Below are 16,095 nucleotides of genomic sequence, written 5' to 3'. Positions count from 1 at the left end.
GCAACTTCCCCAATAAACTCCTACAGTTACATCCCAGCTTCACTACTTCATTGTCTTCTCTGACACACACTTCATTTTGACCTTAGATCATTTAATAAATGTCTGCCTAAGCAAGTATAAAGTCCAACTATAAATGGCACTAAGGCGTAAATCACTTATCCTTTAAAGCCAGAATAAAAACTGTTTAAGAAATCTCACATAACAAAGAGTTTTTCATGCCAAGTGATGATCAACTCTGGCAGCTTAAAAGCTACATTACATTAAAATCAATACCTAATGTTTTTGTATGTATTTATACAATTCTTTCTTTATGTTAATATTTAGTATTTATGATTGTGAATATTTACATTCATTAAAGGGGTCTGTTCCACAAGAAAATATGAATTCTAGATCTTACCTGACTCAATAGAGTACACAATTTCAGCATTCTTTCCTTTATCTTTGTCCATTGCCGTGACCTGCACCACAGCAGAACCCACAGCAGCAGACTCAAATACTCGGCCTTTATAAGTCGATCTAGTGAACCATGGAGCATGGTCATTGCTGTCTTCAACAATAACAATTACTCGTACAAGGTTGCGTTTCACTGGGACATCCTGGTCTCGGACCTTAAAAAAATACAAACAAATAAACAAACTAATAAACATAATTAAAGGGGTTTTGCATGAGTAATATTTACAAAAGGTCTGCATTTTTAGTTAAGATACTATAGATACATGTTGTTTTAAGTGGATACAGCTTTGCATAAACATTAGTATATACAGTGCACAACAGGCTTTTTAGCATTAGCGTTTTAAATTTAACTGAAAAAATAAAATTATTAATCAAAGCTATACAAACTTGAAATCTTTACAAACTTAAAGCAAACCATACCATTACAGTCAGAGTATGTTTTTGCATGGTTTCATGGTCCAGTTTCTCAGTTGTATACAATGAACCTGTTCCAGGATCCAGACGGAATTTCTTGAGACTAATTGGATCTGTACTGCTTTGCAAAGTGAAGATTAATTTGTTTTTCTCATCCTTGTCCGTTGCACTGATTTGCAAGATCTCAGTTTCTGGTGCAGTGTCCTCTGGTATGTTAATCTCATATACAGACTTTGAAAACTGTGGTCGATGGTTATTTGTGTCAATTACTTTGATAAAGACCTAAAAATTAGAACATATATTAAAATGTTTAAAACACACTTGAAACCTGCTTATAATTAAAGACTAAAAGTCATGTACATGAAGCTAAACCAAAATGTAAGATGAGAAAGAGTAGTATATAAAATACATAATGCAATAGCGATATGGAGTGAAGCTTGCTGCACCAAGTGATGCAGTGACACCACACTCAGAAATGAAAGAGTATAAAACTTCCTATGGTAAAGAAAAAAAATATGATCAGAAGGTGCTTTAGCAAGAAAAACATATATTCCTGAGGAGAAAGGGTATAGTATATACAAATATAAGAACTTATCAAACGGGCAACTGAGTTATACTAATGGTGAAAGATTAGAATATACCTTAACCACATATGGCTATAAATGTCCAAAACAAAGCCCAAAAATAGTGAACAGACTTATAAAGAATCAAGACAACTGCATTCACAAATAGAATTACAGGTCAATGAAGGAAGAAGTGATGTTTCCTAGGTTGTTCACAAGGCAGCACATACAAGAGTATATTTTTAAGTTCTAGTATACCAAAATGCAGTCATAACATAATGTACTTCCTCTTTCACACAGATTTGCAATGACTTTCAAATGGAAAAGTCATAGGTACAGCATATAAACGGTATCAATAATAATAATAATGTAAATAGCACAAATGATTTATTTCATGTCTATATAATTGAGCTAAGTTGATTGGTACCGATACAACAAAGGAAGAATAAATACATAAATAGGTAAAATACTTATTGATCACAATGACATATAAGGAAAACTTACAATACTAGCAAGGGCAAACCTTTTAAGGATTTAAATATTAATCAAATGTTATATTTTGGTAGAGGAAGCAGATAATCACAAATTTTACTTCAATTACCTTAGAAGTTTGGTTTCACACTCAATTCTAAAACAAATTTTAAAGCATAACACAGTTTTTCATTTAAAAGTACAATGAGTCTACTTTTAATAAACATTTTATTAACAATTCAGTCACCTGAGTGGTGATAGATCTATTTCCATCTGTTGCCTCCACTGTCAAGTTGTAATTTGATTTCTGCTCTGCATCAAGGGGTCTAGCAACAATGATAGTTCCACTACCCTTCCCCACATCAAACCTGCTGTCAAAGTTACCACCTGTATTAAAAAATAAGAAAGGAATGAGAATTAGGACTCTTTTTATACTTGCTTATCCACAGTCATGCTCTACACCTTACTGAAATGTATAAAAACACCCAAAGTAAAGAACATAAAAATGCATATGCTTAAAAAAAACAGCTATATACAATTAAATCTGAGCATTCTCATTGAAAGCAATGTTGTATCAACTTGGTTCTTTCACATGCATATTTCACAGTTGAGAAATGTCCAAAATAGAGCTTGCATCAAGTCCCCATGTGTGCTGTCGATGAAGTGTTTTTTTTTTATTGTCTTTAAGCTTTTACGTTTTTTCTAATGTGTAAAAGTTCAAGAATCTGCCTGGTATTTGTCTATGTACTTATTAAATTACAATAACTGGGATTATATATTTGCTGTAAAATGGTATGTACATAACAGTTACTGGTGGTCTCCTCAATTGTTCTGAATTAATGTATCTGCAAAAAATCTTTTTTTAGATTTGATACAAACCTACTAAAACATTTTGCAACAGAAATATTTAACACCACCCATATAAAATGAATTAAAGATTTAATAATAACTATATCATAGGACTTATTTCATGTGAAACTTAACAGCTCCAAGCATAAGAATTTAACTAGAACATAAAAAATATTATATGCTATTAATATCTAACTAGATTACAGGCGTATATGATTTATTGCTGATTTCATAAAGATTAACTATACTCCTGTTTACTAAACATATATACATAACATTCTGCATTAGGTCTACTTTTGGTAGTTTTAGCTCTGCAGATATGCTGTAAAATATAATTTTCCTGTCTCTGATTTCCTTTAAGCTGAAAATATTGCTAATAGCCATCATTTTAATTAAACCATCATTTCCATGTAGAAACATTAATTACACTTTAAGCAATACTTTTTGTTTGTCTTAGGTTTTTAAAATCTTTTTCAACACCCTTACACTTGTAGGACAGATTGGCATTATGCATTTTGCCAGAATGGAACATTAGTCTTGAAAAAGCAAGCCACTACCAGACACTTTTTATATCAGCTCATTTTTTTTACTGGGCCTCTCTTTGGAATGCAGCCTTTGCTCCTTATCTGATAAAATGATCAATCACCAAGTGAGACTTCAGAACCATATTTTCATGGTACCAGTTATACATTCAGCTCATACAAAGGACTATATCAATGTTGAGTAACACTAAAGGACAAAACTTTGCCCCAATTGTAAGCCTAAAAGTATGGGCTTATGTGCACCCAAGAAACCAATGACAAGACTTCCACTCTTGCCTTTAAAACAACATAACTGATTTGCTCTTCTCATCAAATGTTTAGATCTCACCTTGCCGTAACTTCAGCTGTCTATAGTCAGTTCCTATAACTTATAGGGTGTGGTTGTAACAGAGACTGAAACATTCCCTCAACTCCAAAGGACAACTGCGTTGACTGGAAGAGTACAAGACGTGTCTGTATTAGAGTTTAGGCAAGGGTGCCACTAGTTCAAATCTTGCAGAGGTATAATAAGCGCACAAGGTCAGCAGGACTGTATATGAAAGGCCATGCATTTGTCTTGCTGAAAATGGCAACTGACTGATCACCAGTTGCTCAGAAGGCGTGATTTTGGAGGACCCAACACGGTGTTTTGAACCTCAAAAGAAACTACAGTACCGGCCATTACTAGAAGGTTTAAACAAGGTGAACAAGGAGATAGGCTGCTAAAACAAAAAAAGAAAGTGCACATGTCTGGATCAGAGCTATAAGTACACTCACTTTGATAATTATCTTAATTTAGTTAGGACAAAGGCAGTTAATGTACTGTGGTATTGGTGTAACTGTAACTGAAAGGCAATCTCAAGTTCCATTCCAAAAAAAAGTAAAGACAGTGCAGACCAGCAACTCACACCCATGCAGATGCAGAAAGTCTTTGTAGGGTGAGGTAAGCCAATGCAGGGAGTGGGTGTGAGTAAATGAACGCCACTTGTAGGCAACAGAAGCTTCATATCTAGCAAAAGAATGTATCCATCTTAACCACATGAATTGAAAGATCAATATTCATATAGTATGAGCCTTTTTCTGTAAGAGAGAAAAATAATTGTATGTTTTATTTTGTTTGGCATTGTCTTTCATCTCTCTCTCTCTATATATATATATATATATCAATATACATATCTACCTATATGGCACAGTGGTAGCGCTGCTGCCTCGCAGCTAGGAGATCCGGGTTCGCTTCCCGGGTCCTCCCTGCGTGGAGTTTGCATGTTCTCCCCGTGTTTGCGTGGGTTTCCTCCGGGCGCTCCGGTTTCCTCCCACAATCCAAAGACATGCAGGTTAGGTGGATTGGCGATTCTAAATTGGCCCTAGTGTGTGCTTGGTGTGTTTGTGTGTGTCCTGCGGTGGGTTGGCACCCTGCCCAGGATTGGTTCCTGCCTTGTGCCCTGTGTTTGGCTCCAGCAGACCCCCGTGACCCTGTATTCGGATTCAGCGGGTTGGAGAATGGATGGATGGATAGATATCTACCTATATATACATGCTTGCATATATCCAATTATAAATAAATTGTATTAGTTTGTGGGGTATTTATAAAAGTAAATCTATCGCTACATCAAACCACAACAGAGAAAGTCAAAGTGTTAATATACTTTTGTCAATCTATGAACCATTTTCATGTATAGATTTGTACAATTAATATTTCTTGCATCCTGGCCGGAAAAGTGAAACCTACATTTTATTTGGCATCCCTTTGGGGGTGTGTTATTGATTGTTTTATATAATTACTAGCATTGTGAAATGTAAAACTGATAATTTAATTAACTAAGTGATCATTCAGGAAATAAGAACATCAAGTGTTAAAATACCTACTTTCCTCTGCCTGCTTTAATGTGCTGCATTGGTGCAAATATTTCTACAAAACTGAACTTGGACGATACTGGCACTATTCGGTTATCACTTATAAGTTCCCTCAAAAAACAACAAGCAAACTTTACACCAATTCAATTACTTAGATTACAAATTCTCAAAACCATCACAAAGAATTACATTACATTTTTCATCTTTTATTACTAGGAGAAAAATCAAATGTTACACAGATGTATTTGAAAATGTTATATTTTAATTGGCTATAGGGAAAAAGGTCCTGTTTTTTATTTTTTTTAAATTAAGGACATTTTTATTTAACAAATTTAGGTATAAAGCTAAAATATTTGTAAGATATTTAAAAAAATGACTGTGACTGTTACTTTATGCTTTACTTTATACTCGCTGTCCATTTGGACTTGAACAATATAAACTATTTTATTTTCCAGTCTGAAGCAAACCACCTATAATCTTCAGAAGATAATCATGGATTCCTCAAGTGTTTACCCCCATTTCTGCAGTTTGGTTCTTGGTTATTCATACTGTATGGCACCTCCAAAATGAAAACATAACAGGGAATTACAGCATTTTAAAAATAAATGGAAATTCTGTTTATTCTGTCATAAGTAGTCTAGAGAATAAGAACATTTCACCAACATCTTTTTCAGTTACTACAATCATATCAGTAACAAAATTGTTTAGTAATTAAATTTTAATTTTAAAAGAGTTATTAAAAGTAATCAGTAATTTAAAATTCAGAGAAGTACACTAAAACCACCAATTATTAATTTAACAATATGTGGAAATCTTGAAACTCAAAGAGTTTTTTGTATAATAGTGTATAGTTTCTTAATCACAAGTTTACATTATCCTTGGTTATAGAGTCTTTAACATATTTTTCCTAGATGTATACAAACTGGTGCCATTTCTTTATGGACACTTTTTCTGCACTAATGTAGATGACTACCATCAAACCAGGTTAAAAGATGAAAAGTTTTCAACCAATTCATTTCTAAGTTTTTCCCATCTCATGATGATTCTGCTTCAGTATATAGAAAGGGACCCCTGTTAGAATGTGGCTATTCAGACAATAACACAATGAGTTCAACAGTTTGCAAACTTCAAACAGGTAAACGCAAATAGGCCTCCTTAAACCTTGATGTGTCATTCTGAAAAAAAATCTGTGTGTCCACACACCATAACATTTCCAAGTTTTTTTAACATAACCTTCAATGGCATGGTGGCTTACTTATTGTTACTTCTTTAATTCCTTTTCTCTGCTTTTTAAAATAAACAGGTAGTAGGTCCATTACTTGTAGAATTGTAGAACATGTAGAATTGCTGCGTAAGTCTGACAAAGCATTGTGTTTTGGGTTGGGTTTGAGTTTGCTTTCACATACAACTTGAGGCTCAGGCAGGGTTTGTTTTAATTACTCATAAGTAAAAATTAATTATTACTAAGTTTTAAATATATTTTTATAAAATTAATTTCCTAACTTAGTGGGCTTGGTCATTCCCTATCAAAAAAACTGTATATCAGAAACACAGCCTACCTAGCTATTCACAACAGATGAAAAGCAACATTATGTGCTTTCCTGCCATGTTAGGTGGTGTATGTAATAAATTGTTTGCTGTCCTATTTGAAAAATATTGTTTTGTTACTGATAAATCTTAGTACTATATATATAAGCCCGTTTTGTGTCATACTTCAAGGTTGTGGATCATAATTTTTACTTTTCCTTTGTAAATGTCTAATGCCCAAAAGAATGATAAGTATAAATAGGTTTTAAATAATAATTTCTTGTGGTTTCCTGAACATTTGTGCAACATTTGGGAAGAAATATTTTTGATTTGATGTGCTATCATGTGAACTGTTATTCTTATGGTTGAAAGAGACTGCATATGACATTGCATACAATTAGATTAAAATTCTTTCATTTGCTCTGTACTTTTGCGTCACATGTTATATCAGCAAATGAAGCACATGGTCAATGGAGATGCTGTAGTATCTTGATAATTATGTCTGATTGATAAACAGATATTGACATTCATTTTTTGCCAAGGATGTACATTTTATAAATGCTAAGTTGAATTAAAACTTTCTGTAAGCGTAAAAATAAATAAATACATACATACATAAATAAATAAATAGATAAATAAAATAAAATAAGAGAGGGCAGTGATTTGTGTCCAGGATCCCCAAATGTAACAAATCTTGACCTGGCAAATTACCTTTCTCTTCTTTCCAACTTCTGCCTAACAAAAAGCCTCTGCTGATCTCTAATCTTTATAAATTCGTCATTGGCAATTTTCAGGTGACTTCAGTTATCTTCAGATATGAAGATTTTACTGTACTATCAATATTCTTGTCAAACCGACACAATCTCTAGCACTGCTGCCTCACAGCTACATGTTACAAGGTATGAATCCCAGTCTGCGTTTTTTCCTCTACGTACTCCAGTTCTCTTCACACATCTTAAATATGAACATGTTAAGCAATTATTATTGGTGCAGAATGGAAATGCCTGTGTTTGTCATAAATGGCAATAGCTTCCTGCCCTGCACAGAATATTGCTGGTATAGGCTAACAGGAGCAGCTGAAAGAAGAAGGCGGCGGCTCTGGTCCCCATAATATTGAATTGAGACAGAAAGCAAGTGTTCTTTGATATACTTGTAAACTGTTAAGCTTTAAAATTATTGCTACCACTGACACACATTTTCATTTATTTGTAATATTGTTAACATATTATTTAAATAGGAAACTCATTCAGGTGTGCATGATATTCATTAGGGGTTGGGTTGCCCAAGACATGTTTTTCCATCTAGCCATGGTATAAAATCTTCATGGCATGAGAGGGACTCTACAGTACATCAGTAGGCATCTACTGAGATAGTACTGATCAGGAACAAACGGAAGTAGAAACAGACAAGTGATTAAGGAAATAACTAGTTGCTAATACCAGTAAGAGATTTTTCTCAGTAAGAATAAAGTAGGGTGTAAAACATTTTACTTGACTGAGCAGTTCTTAGTGGTCTGGAAAGCCAGCGCAATTATGAGGGTGACACCATAAGGGTTCATTAATAGGAAGGAATATATATGCGGTAAATGGAGAGCTTCAAAATAAGGAACTAATAACTAATAACTAAATAACTGCAGTAGTTCTTTACTCAGTTAATTTAAGAATTGTAATAAGTTAAATCATTTAAATTTAATAAAAAGAGTTGAGCAGTTTAGTAATGCAAAGGCAAATTTTAAAAATGGGGCCAGTGGACAGCAAATCCTGTTGCCTTGGAGGAGTCAGTCCTCCATGAAGGCTACATCTGCATGAGATGTGCAATAATTCAGCACCTTGTGCTCAGGGTTGTTGAACTAGAGGAGGCATTGGCTAGCCTGTACTGTAGTACAGAATTGGCTGACCTGGCTCAGGTGTCCTTTAGAGAGATAGTGCACACCTCTAAAGTGGCACAGGAGGAGACTATAGACCAGACAGATAGAGACAGGTGGATCACAATTATAAGGCAAAGGGGGCACACTGTGTGGAGGTACCATCCAGAGAACTGGAAATATCAAACTGCTCTCACATCCTTGCAAAGCTGGACAGTGCCCCTGGAGATTCTAAGGTGTTAGGTAGGCATGAGGAGCTCCATAAGGTATACTGCTTCGAGGTTTGATGAGTTGGTGATAGTAGGGGACTAAATAATTAGGATGATCTTAGTGCAGGTTTGCTGCTGAGACAGAGAGACTCGCACAGTGTGATGTTTTCCATCTGTATAGGTGTGAGACATTCCCAGAAGGGTTGACAGGCTCTTGGCCAGAGTGGGAATAGATGCAGAGGTCATTGTTGATGCTGGAACAAATGACATACATAAGGGTAGTCTATCAATTTTACAATCCAAATTCAAAGAGTTGGGTGCCAGGCTGAGGAGCAGAACTGACAAGGTAGTCTTTTCCGGTGTTCTACATGTGCCATATGCCAGTCCAGGTAAGACTGAGGAGATTAGAAGGGTTAATGTGTAGCTCAAACCTTGGTGAAGTATAGAAGGGTATTAGTTTACAGGGCATTGGGACTCCTTTTGGAAAAATTGGGACCTATTCCACCTCGAAGGGTTACATTTGAACTGGGAGGTATATGAGTAGGTTGGTCAAGGGTTGTTTAAACTAGGTAAAATAGGGACAGGGAGTTGAGGACAGGCTAAGTTTAGAACTGTACATGAGAAGATGAACAATGGTGTAAAAAATAATACGCAGAGTAACATAAATTATATCCTAAATTTTAAGTGCAAAAGTAAAATAAGTAACACATTAAAATAGCTTGCCTTAATGCTAGCAATGTCCAAAATAAAACAAGTGATTTGGAGTTGTATGCAGCTGAGTGTAATTATGATATTATAGCAATAACAGAATAATAACAGAACAATAACAGAAACCTGGCTAAATAGCAAAGGTGGGGATTAGTATTACATAGATGGGTACACATTTCTAGGAAGAATAAACAAAACAGAAAAGGACAGGTGTTTCCATTTATGTAAAGCATAATTTAAATGCAAGTATTCTTTAGAATGATGAGCCACATCTAAGAGAGGACATCTGGAATAAACTGGAAAGAATGCACATCTTTAAGCGATATTAAAAATTCAACTTATAATGGGATATTATAGTACCACTAACTAACTAACTTTGCAAATAATGAAGTACAAAAGCAGAAGCAGAATTTGCCTAGACTTAGCATTTTGCAATAACCAGGATAGAATTGAGGGTGTAGAGGCAATTAAAAAATTAGGGTTAAGGAACCCCAAAAATTTTTTGTGTTTTAGAAGACAGCCAATGGAAAGACTAAAACTGTTAAGCTTAATCTTGGTATAGCAAATTTTGAAAAGATGCAGCAAAGCATAAGGTGGGATGAACTGTGATAAGCTTTTATGTGCAGAAACAGCTAAGGAGTGTTTGAAAAGGGTTTAAAAATATTTTACATGTAATGCGGGACATGTACAATCCACAATGGATAAGTAAGGAGATTAAAAATAAGCTGTAAAGGGAAAAAAAAGTTGTATAAAGCATACAAGACTAATAACTCTAATGCTATTTGTAGGGTGCATGAACGTATGAGGGCAACCCCTTATCATTTTTGCTAAATCGCTTGTAATTCGACCTCTCCAAATTAGAATCATTGCTGTTATTGAACTATCTGGAGTATAAACACATGTTTGGTCTCTTTGTAAAGGTAACATTCTCTAGTTTCACCCTTAGTAGTCAGAATGTAGGTATGACTGATCAAAAGTTATGCACATTAGAACTCACAAAAAAAAACTAATTTTTTTGTTCTCGCCTAAGTTTTTTTATGAAAATAAAGGAATATAAAGCTGCAGTAGGTAGGTGGGGACAGAAACACACTATGTACCAACAGAATAACTTGTTGACTACTCACATTTCAAATTTGAAAAGAATACCTGTAAAAATGACATTTTTACACCAGTTTTTATGTGGGCATGCCCAGGGGCTTTTTAGAGGGACCATTATCCACATTTTGGAACATATGGAAAAAGTGTAATAACTTTTGAATGCTTCAACCCACATATATCAATGAGGGCTCTACTGAAAGCTTACACCTAAAGGAATCTATATCTACACACAGTGTCACTCTATTAGTTATGGAAATTCATGTTCCATAATAAAAACAATAAAAAATACACATTTCTATGTAAAAATAGTCAATACAAGTCTTATGGGCCAAAAATATATTTATATTTTTATTTTTACTTTTTTTATAAAATGCACACAAACTATATACATTTCTTTTACAAACTGTTACAACACAGCTCAGCTTTTTCCATGTGCCACTTGATGGCAGCAATCACTAGCAAGCAGAAAGCACAAGGCGTGGCACATGTCGCTCTCTGCCATTAGACGTCTCCTGGGCGGTTGAATACTTTCGCAACGCGCATGCATCTATTATTTAATCGAGCATTTATTTACGTTTAAACTTCTACTTTTATTCATATTTAAAATGCGAAAAAACTTGGCGAAATCACAATAAACAACCACGCACCAACTCTGCAGACTGGCACAAATGCCACCTTCGCGCAGCTCCAATCGCTTTGTTTACAAGTTAGTATGGCAAGTTACATATCAAAATGCTCGGCTGCTCATTGGCTGTAAGTTTTGAGTGTCAGTCACAGTGTCCAATCAAACTGGTAGATTCTACCAGGGTTTGGAGCTTTACGTCATCCTTCAAGCTGTCTGTGACACTCGTTGGCTATACGAGGTGCCAGTCAACCCCAGACCCGTCGTAATTGGCCAACTTAGGTGTCGATCAGAAGCTAACACTTCCGTGTTTCATGCGGTAGCATGGTTATCGCCGACAGAAACAAATTACGTCTGATATGAGCAATATAAATGAAAAAATTTACGTAGGTGGTCTCAAGTTATGAAACGTTTTCTGGTGTTTTTGTCCCTTTTAGGATATATCGTGTGTTTTGGACCTAAATCGTTTTACTGGATTATATTCGCTGGAGCCTTACGGACACAATGGGATCAATACTGCTCGGAAATATTGATGTTTGACTTGCAGGGGGTCTTCAAAGGTAGGGACAGTCAACTCTTAAAACTATGTACTTCTCTGTAAAAAAGGCTTTAGTGTCAGTGCTGTGGTTGTTGTGTGTCAAAATGGTTTATATCATCGGTAAGACGAGACTTTGAAGTTTCATTTGATGGGTAGGGTGTCGAGATGCATGGCAGATGGGCATGCACACATTACTGTAACGTTTTTAAAACGCTGTTATGTCCCGGGACCGGTACGTGTGCGTGTTAAGAGGTAAGAAGGCTATTAGAGAAGGTAAAAGGCAGTTATAGAGGAACATTGCATATAAGGCAAAAGATAATCAAAAGACATTCTTTCAGTATTTTAGTAGAAAAGGGACAGTCAAGGAGGAGGTAAAGTGAAACAGGCATTGTAAAGTGGAGTTAAAATACAGAAGCAGTGAAACAGTGAATGCTTTAAACTGGTATTTTTCAGAGGTCTACAAATGTGACTAAGTGAATAAACTGCCTGCACCAACAGGAACTACTAAGGAGGTACTGAGGGATTTGGAAATTGTAGAGGGAGAAGTACTGCTTAGATTAAATAGGCTGAAATCAAGTCACCATTACCAGATAATATTTATCTTTGATTTCTTAAGGAGGTTAACAAGAAAATATAGAAATCCTTGATGTATATTTTTAGAAAGTCACTGTGCACTGGGGAAATTCCAAAGGAATGTAAATTGGCAAATATTATCCCAGTTTATATTAAAAGTGTGATCAGGCAGAAACAAGTAAGTATAGGCCAGTAAGCTTAATGAAAACAGGTAAAATAATGGAAGGAATTTTTAAGGATAAGATTGAGCAATACATGGCAAGAATAGCTGATCTACTGAAAAGTCAGCATAGATTTAGACAAGGGAGGTCGTACTTTACTAACATGTTAGAAATCTATGAGGAAGCAAAAAAAAGGATACTGTCAGAGTGAAGCATATGTTATTTATCTTGACTTTCTGAAAGTATTTGATAAGGTCCCACGTGAGAGGTTGAATATCAAACTAAAACAGGTGGGAGTTCAGGGTATAGTATTTAAATGGGACCAGAATTGGCTAAAACACAGGAAGAATACGGTGAAGGCGTGAGGAACCATTTCAGAATCAGATGAAGTTAGGATTGGTGTCCCACAGTGGAGGTGATAACAGTATGCAGTTGCACATCCATGATGCAAATCTCCCATTCCACCACAAAGATGCTCTGTTAGACTGAGATCTGGTGACAGTGGCCATTTGAATACAGTGAGCTCATTGTTTTGTTAAAAAAACTAGTTGGAGATGATCTGAGGTACTGAGGTTTGCGACATAGCGTGCTATACCTCTGGAAGTAGCCCTAAGAAGATGGATACACTTCAATGATAAAAAGATGGACGCAGTCAGCAACAATATTCAGATAGGCTGTTGGATTTAAATGATGCTCAATTGGTACTAAGGAGACCAAAGTGTGCTAAGACAATATCCCCCAAACCATTACACAACCACCAGCAGCTTAAACTGTTGATACAAGGCAGGATGGATCGATGCTTTCATGTTGTTGATGCCAAATTCTGTCCCTACCATTTGAGTGTCACAGTAGAAATCGAGACTCATCAGACCAGGCAACGTTTTTCCAATCTTCTGTTGTCCAATTTTAGTGAGCCCATGTAAACTGTAGCCACAGTTACCTGTTCTAAGCTGATGGGAGTGGCACCTGGCGTGGTCTCCTGCTGCTGTTGGCTATTTGCTTCTAGGTTTGATGTGTTGTGCATTCTGAGATACTCTTCTGCATACCTTGGTTATAACGAGTGGTCACCTGAGTTACTGGTGCCTTTCTATCAGCTTGAATCAGTTTGGCCATTTTCCTCTGACCTCTGGCATCAACAAGGCATTTTTGCCCAGACAACTGGTGCTCACTATATATTTTGCCTTTTTCAGGCCATTTTCTGTAAACCCTAAAGATGGTTGTGACTGAAAATCAGCAGTTCATCAGTTTCTGAAATACTCAGACCAGCCCATCTGGTACCAACTATCATGCCAAGTTAAAAGTCACTTAAATCACTTTTTTTCCCCATTCTGATGCTTGGTTTGACCTTCAGCCGGTTGTCTTGGCAATGTCTACTTGCCTAAATGTATAGAGTTGCTGCCATGTGACTTGCTGATTAGATATTTGTGTTAACAAGCAGTTGAACAAGAGTACCTAATAAAGTGATTGGTTAATATATATATATATATATATAGTGGAATGTGGCTGGGGGTGGAGCCCAGCCGGGACGCCCAGGAGGACCGGAGGAGAGCTTGTGCCTCCTCCAGACCACGAGGGGGCGACTGCCCTGGTTGTGTTGGGGGCCACGGGTAGAGGGCTTGGAAGCCCAACCCTGTAGGGGCCTGTGGCCACCGCTAGGTGGCGCCCCGGTGCCTGAACAACCCTGGACCTCAGCACTTCCGCCACACCAGGAAGTGCTGGGGGGAAGAGGAGCTGTGGACACCCGGAGTGCTTCCGGGTGCGCAGCCGGCACTTCCGCCAAAAAGGGGTGTGCCCGCAGAGGGCTGCCAGGAAGCAGTTGGAGCTCATCAGGGTTGCTATATAAGGGACCGCCTCCCTTCATTCAGTAGCAAGAGTCGGGTGGAAGTAGACGGAGCTCGAAGAGAGGAGTGGAGGCGGCCAGGAAAGGCAGTAAAGACTGTGAGGCCTGGACTTTGGGGGATCGGTGCTGGAGGCACCAGGACGTGCACTAAAGAACTGTAAATATTTTCCTTGTAAATAAATGTGTGTTGGGTGAACAACGATGTCCGTCTGTCTGTGTCCGGGGCCAGTCCCACAATATATATATATATATCTGTGATCTTCAGTGTTCTTCTTGTTACAGGGCTTTTTGATACGCTTTTGCTAGAAGAAAAGTCGACTTTGTTGATTTCAGCTCTATTCCCTGCGCGAACATGAGTAGCAAGAGCAAACGGCTTCTAAAATGGCATGTGGAGAGATACCAAAGTGAATGCTTCAAGCAAAACTTTTTTTCATATTATTGCTGAATCAGACTCTGATTTGTCGGACTCTGAATTTGATGCAAGTGATCTGGAGATGTAGATTGAAAACGAAAGTGAGGTACCGGCATCAGCTGATCGGTCTCCAGCTGATAGTGGTGTAGCTTATGCACCTATGGCAATGTTCGCCTGGGAGGACAGACACTTACGATGACAGGAGGTACAAGCCATATTGCATCTCACTGCACCTGCAAAGACAGCCAGGCAGCCAGCCCACCATGCATTCCTGCTGGCCGTCTAGCCGCTGCTGCTGCAAACAGGCGTCAATAGCAGGCAAAACAGGCAGCAACAGACGTTTTATGTTGAGTTTTTTTGGAAAAAATATTAGCCCTCAAGGAGCTGCTACTGTTTATGCTGCTCCCTGATAAAAGAAAATGCTTCTGCTGGTATCTTTTCAGATAAAAAAGAAAACAGATTTAGAAATGTTAATTTGCTGTTCCTCGGAAGGTGCCTGTTATGTTATGATCGTGGCTCTGGACTCTGAGGGTAGCTTGTTTTTCTATAACAAACTAGATAACACGTTAATGCCCTGGCAGTGGCAAATAGCTTTGGTTTTATATTTGATTTGATTACATTAATGAATAAGTTCATATTTACAAGAAATATTTAACTGCTACAATACTGTAAAGGGAATACTGCTGTTAAAAAACACCTTATTTGTTTAAAGTGTTTGCAAACCAAATACATGCAATACACTACTTTTGAGTACATTATTGAATTTTACACATAACAATGTGATTGTTTAGATTGTCTATGATTACAAACATGCGATTAATAGCAATTAAAACTTTTAATCATTGCCCAGCACTATACATATATATATATATATATATATATATATATATATATATATATATATATATATATATATATATATATATATATATATGATTTGAATAGAAATGTAAAAAAACAACCTGTTTAAGTCTGCAGATGATACCAAACTAAGAGGACTGGCAGCTAATCAAGAATCTTGAATAGCATACAGGCATGGACAGAATTGTGTAAGATGAAATTTAATGTAAGTAAAGGTAAAGCATGACAAAATTTGAGATTTGAATAAACAATAGGAGGTCTGAAAATTAAAATCACATCTAATGAGAAAGATTTAGAGGTGGACTCTTCACTTTCAACTTCCACAGAGTTTTCTGAAGCCATTAAAAATGCTTACAGAATGTTAGGTTATATAGCATGATGTATAGAGTGCAAGATATAGCATGATGTACAAGTCCAAGAAGGTTATGCTAAAGCTTTATAGCGCAATGGTAACGCTTCTCCTGGAGCACTGTGTGCAGGTTTGCTCTCCTAGCTACAAAAAAAACATAAAAGCGCTAGAATAACTCAAGAGAAGAGTGAATAGGCTGGTTCTAGGA

General features: G+C 36.6%; 1 protein-coding gene across 5 annotated transcripts in view; it reads right to left on the bottom strand.

The window, feature by feature from the left end:
• The window catches only part of fat1a (FAT atypical cadherin 1a), a 194,763-nt gene that overhangs the window by 75,956 nt on the left and 102,712 nt on the right, over nucleotides 1-16,095 (bottom strand). For all 5 annotated transcript variants that reach the window (XR_005633345.1, XM_039750959.1, XM_039750961.1 and 2 more), the window contains exons 7-9: nucleotides 2,149-2,288; nucleotides 874-1,149; nucleotides 398-608 (exon numbers count right to left, since the gene is read on the bottom strand). Coding sequence is in view for 4 of the 5 variants with exons in the window: in XM_039750959.1 (XP_039606893.1) it covers nucleotides 398-608; nucleotides 874-1,149; nucleotides 2,149-2,288 (627 nt within the window). In the remaining variant the exon portion in view is untranslated. The remainder of the gene's footprint in view (nucleotides 1-397; nucleotides 609-873; nucleotides 1,150-2,148; nucleotides 2,289-16,095) is intronic.

The sequence above is a fragment of the Polypterus senegalus genome, chromosome 4, assembly GCF_016835505.1.
Source record: "Polypterus senegalus isolate Bchr_013 chromosome 4, ASM1683550v1, whole genome shotgun sequence".
Lineage (NCBI taxonomy): Eukaryota > Metazoa > Chordata > Cladistia > Polypteriformes > Polypteridae > Polypterus > Polypterus senegalus.
Note: the sequence above shows the minus strand (reverse complement) of the source record. Positions and strands in the feature narration are given on the sequence as shown.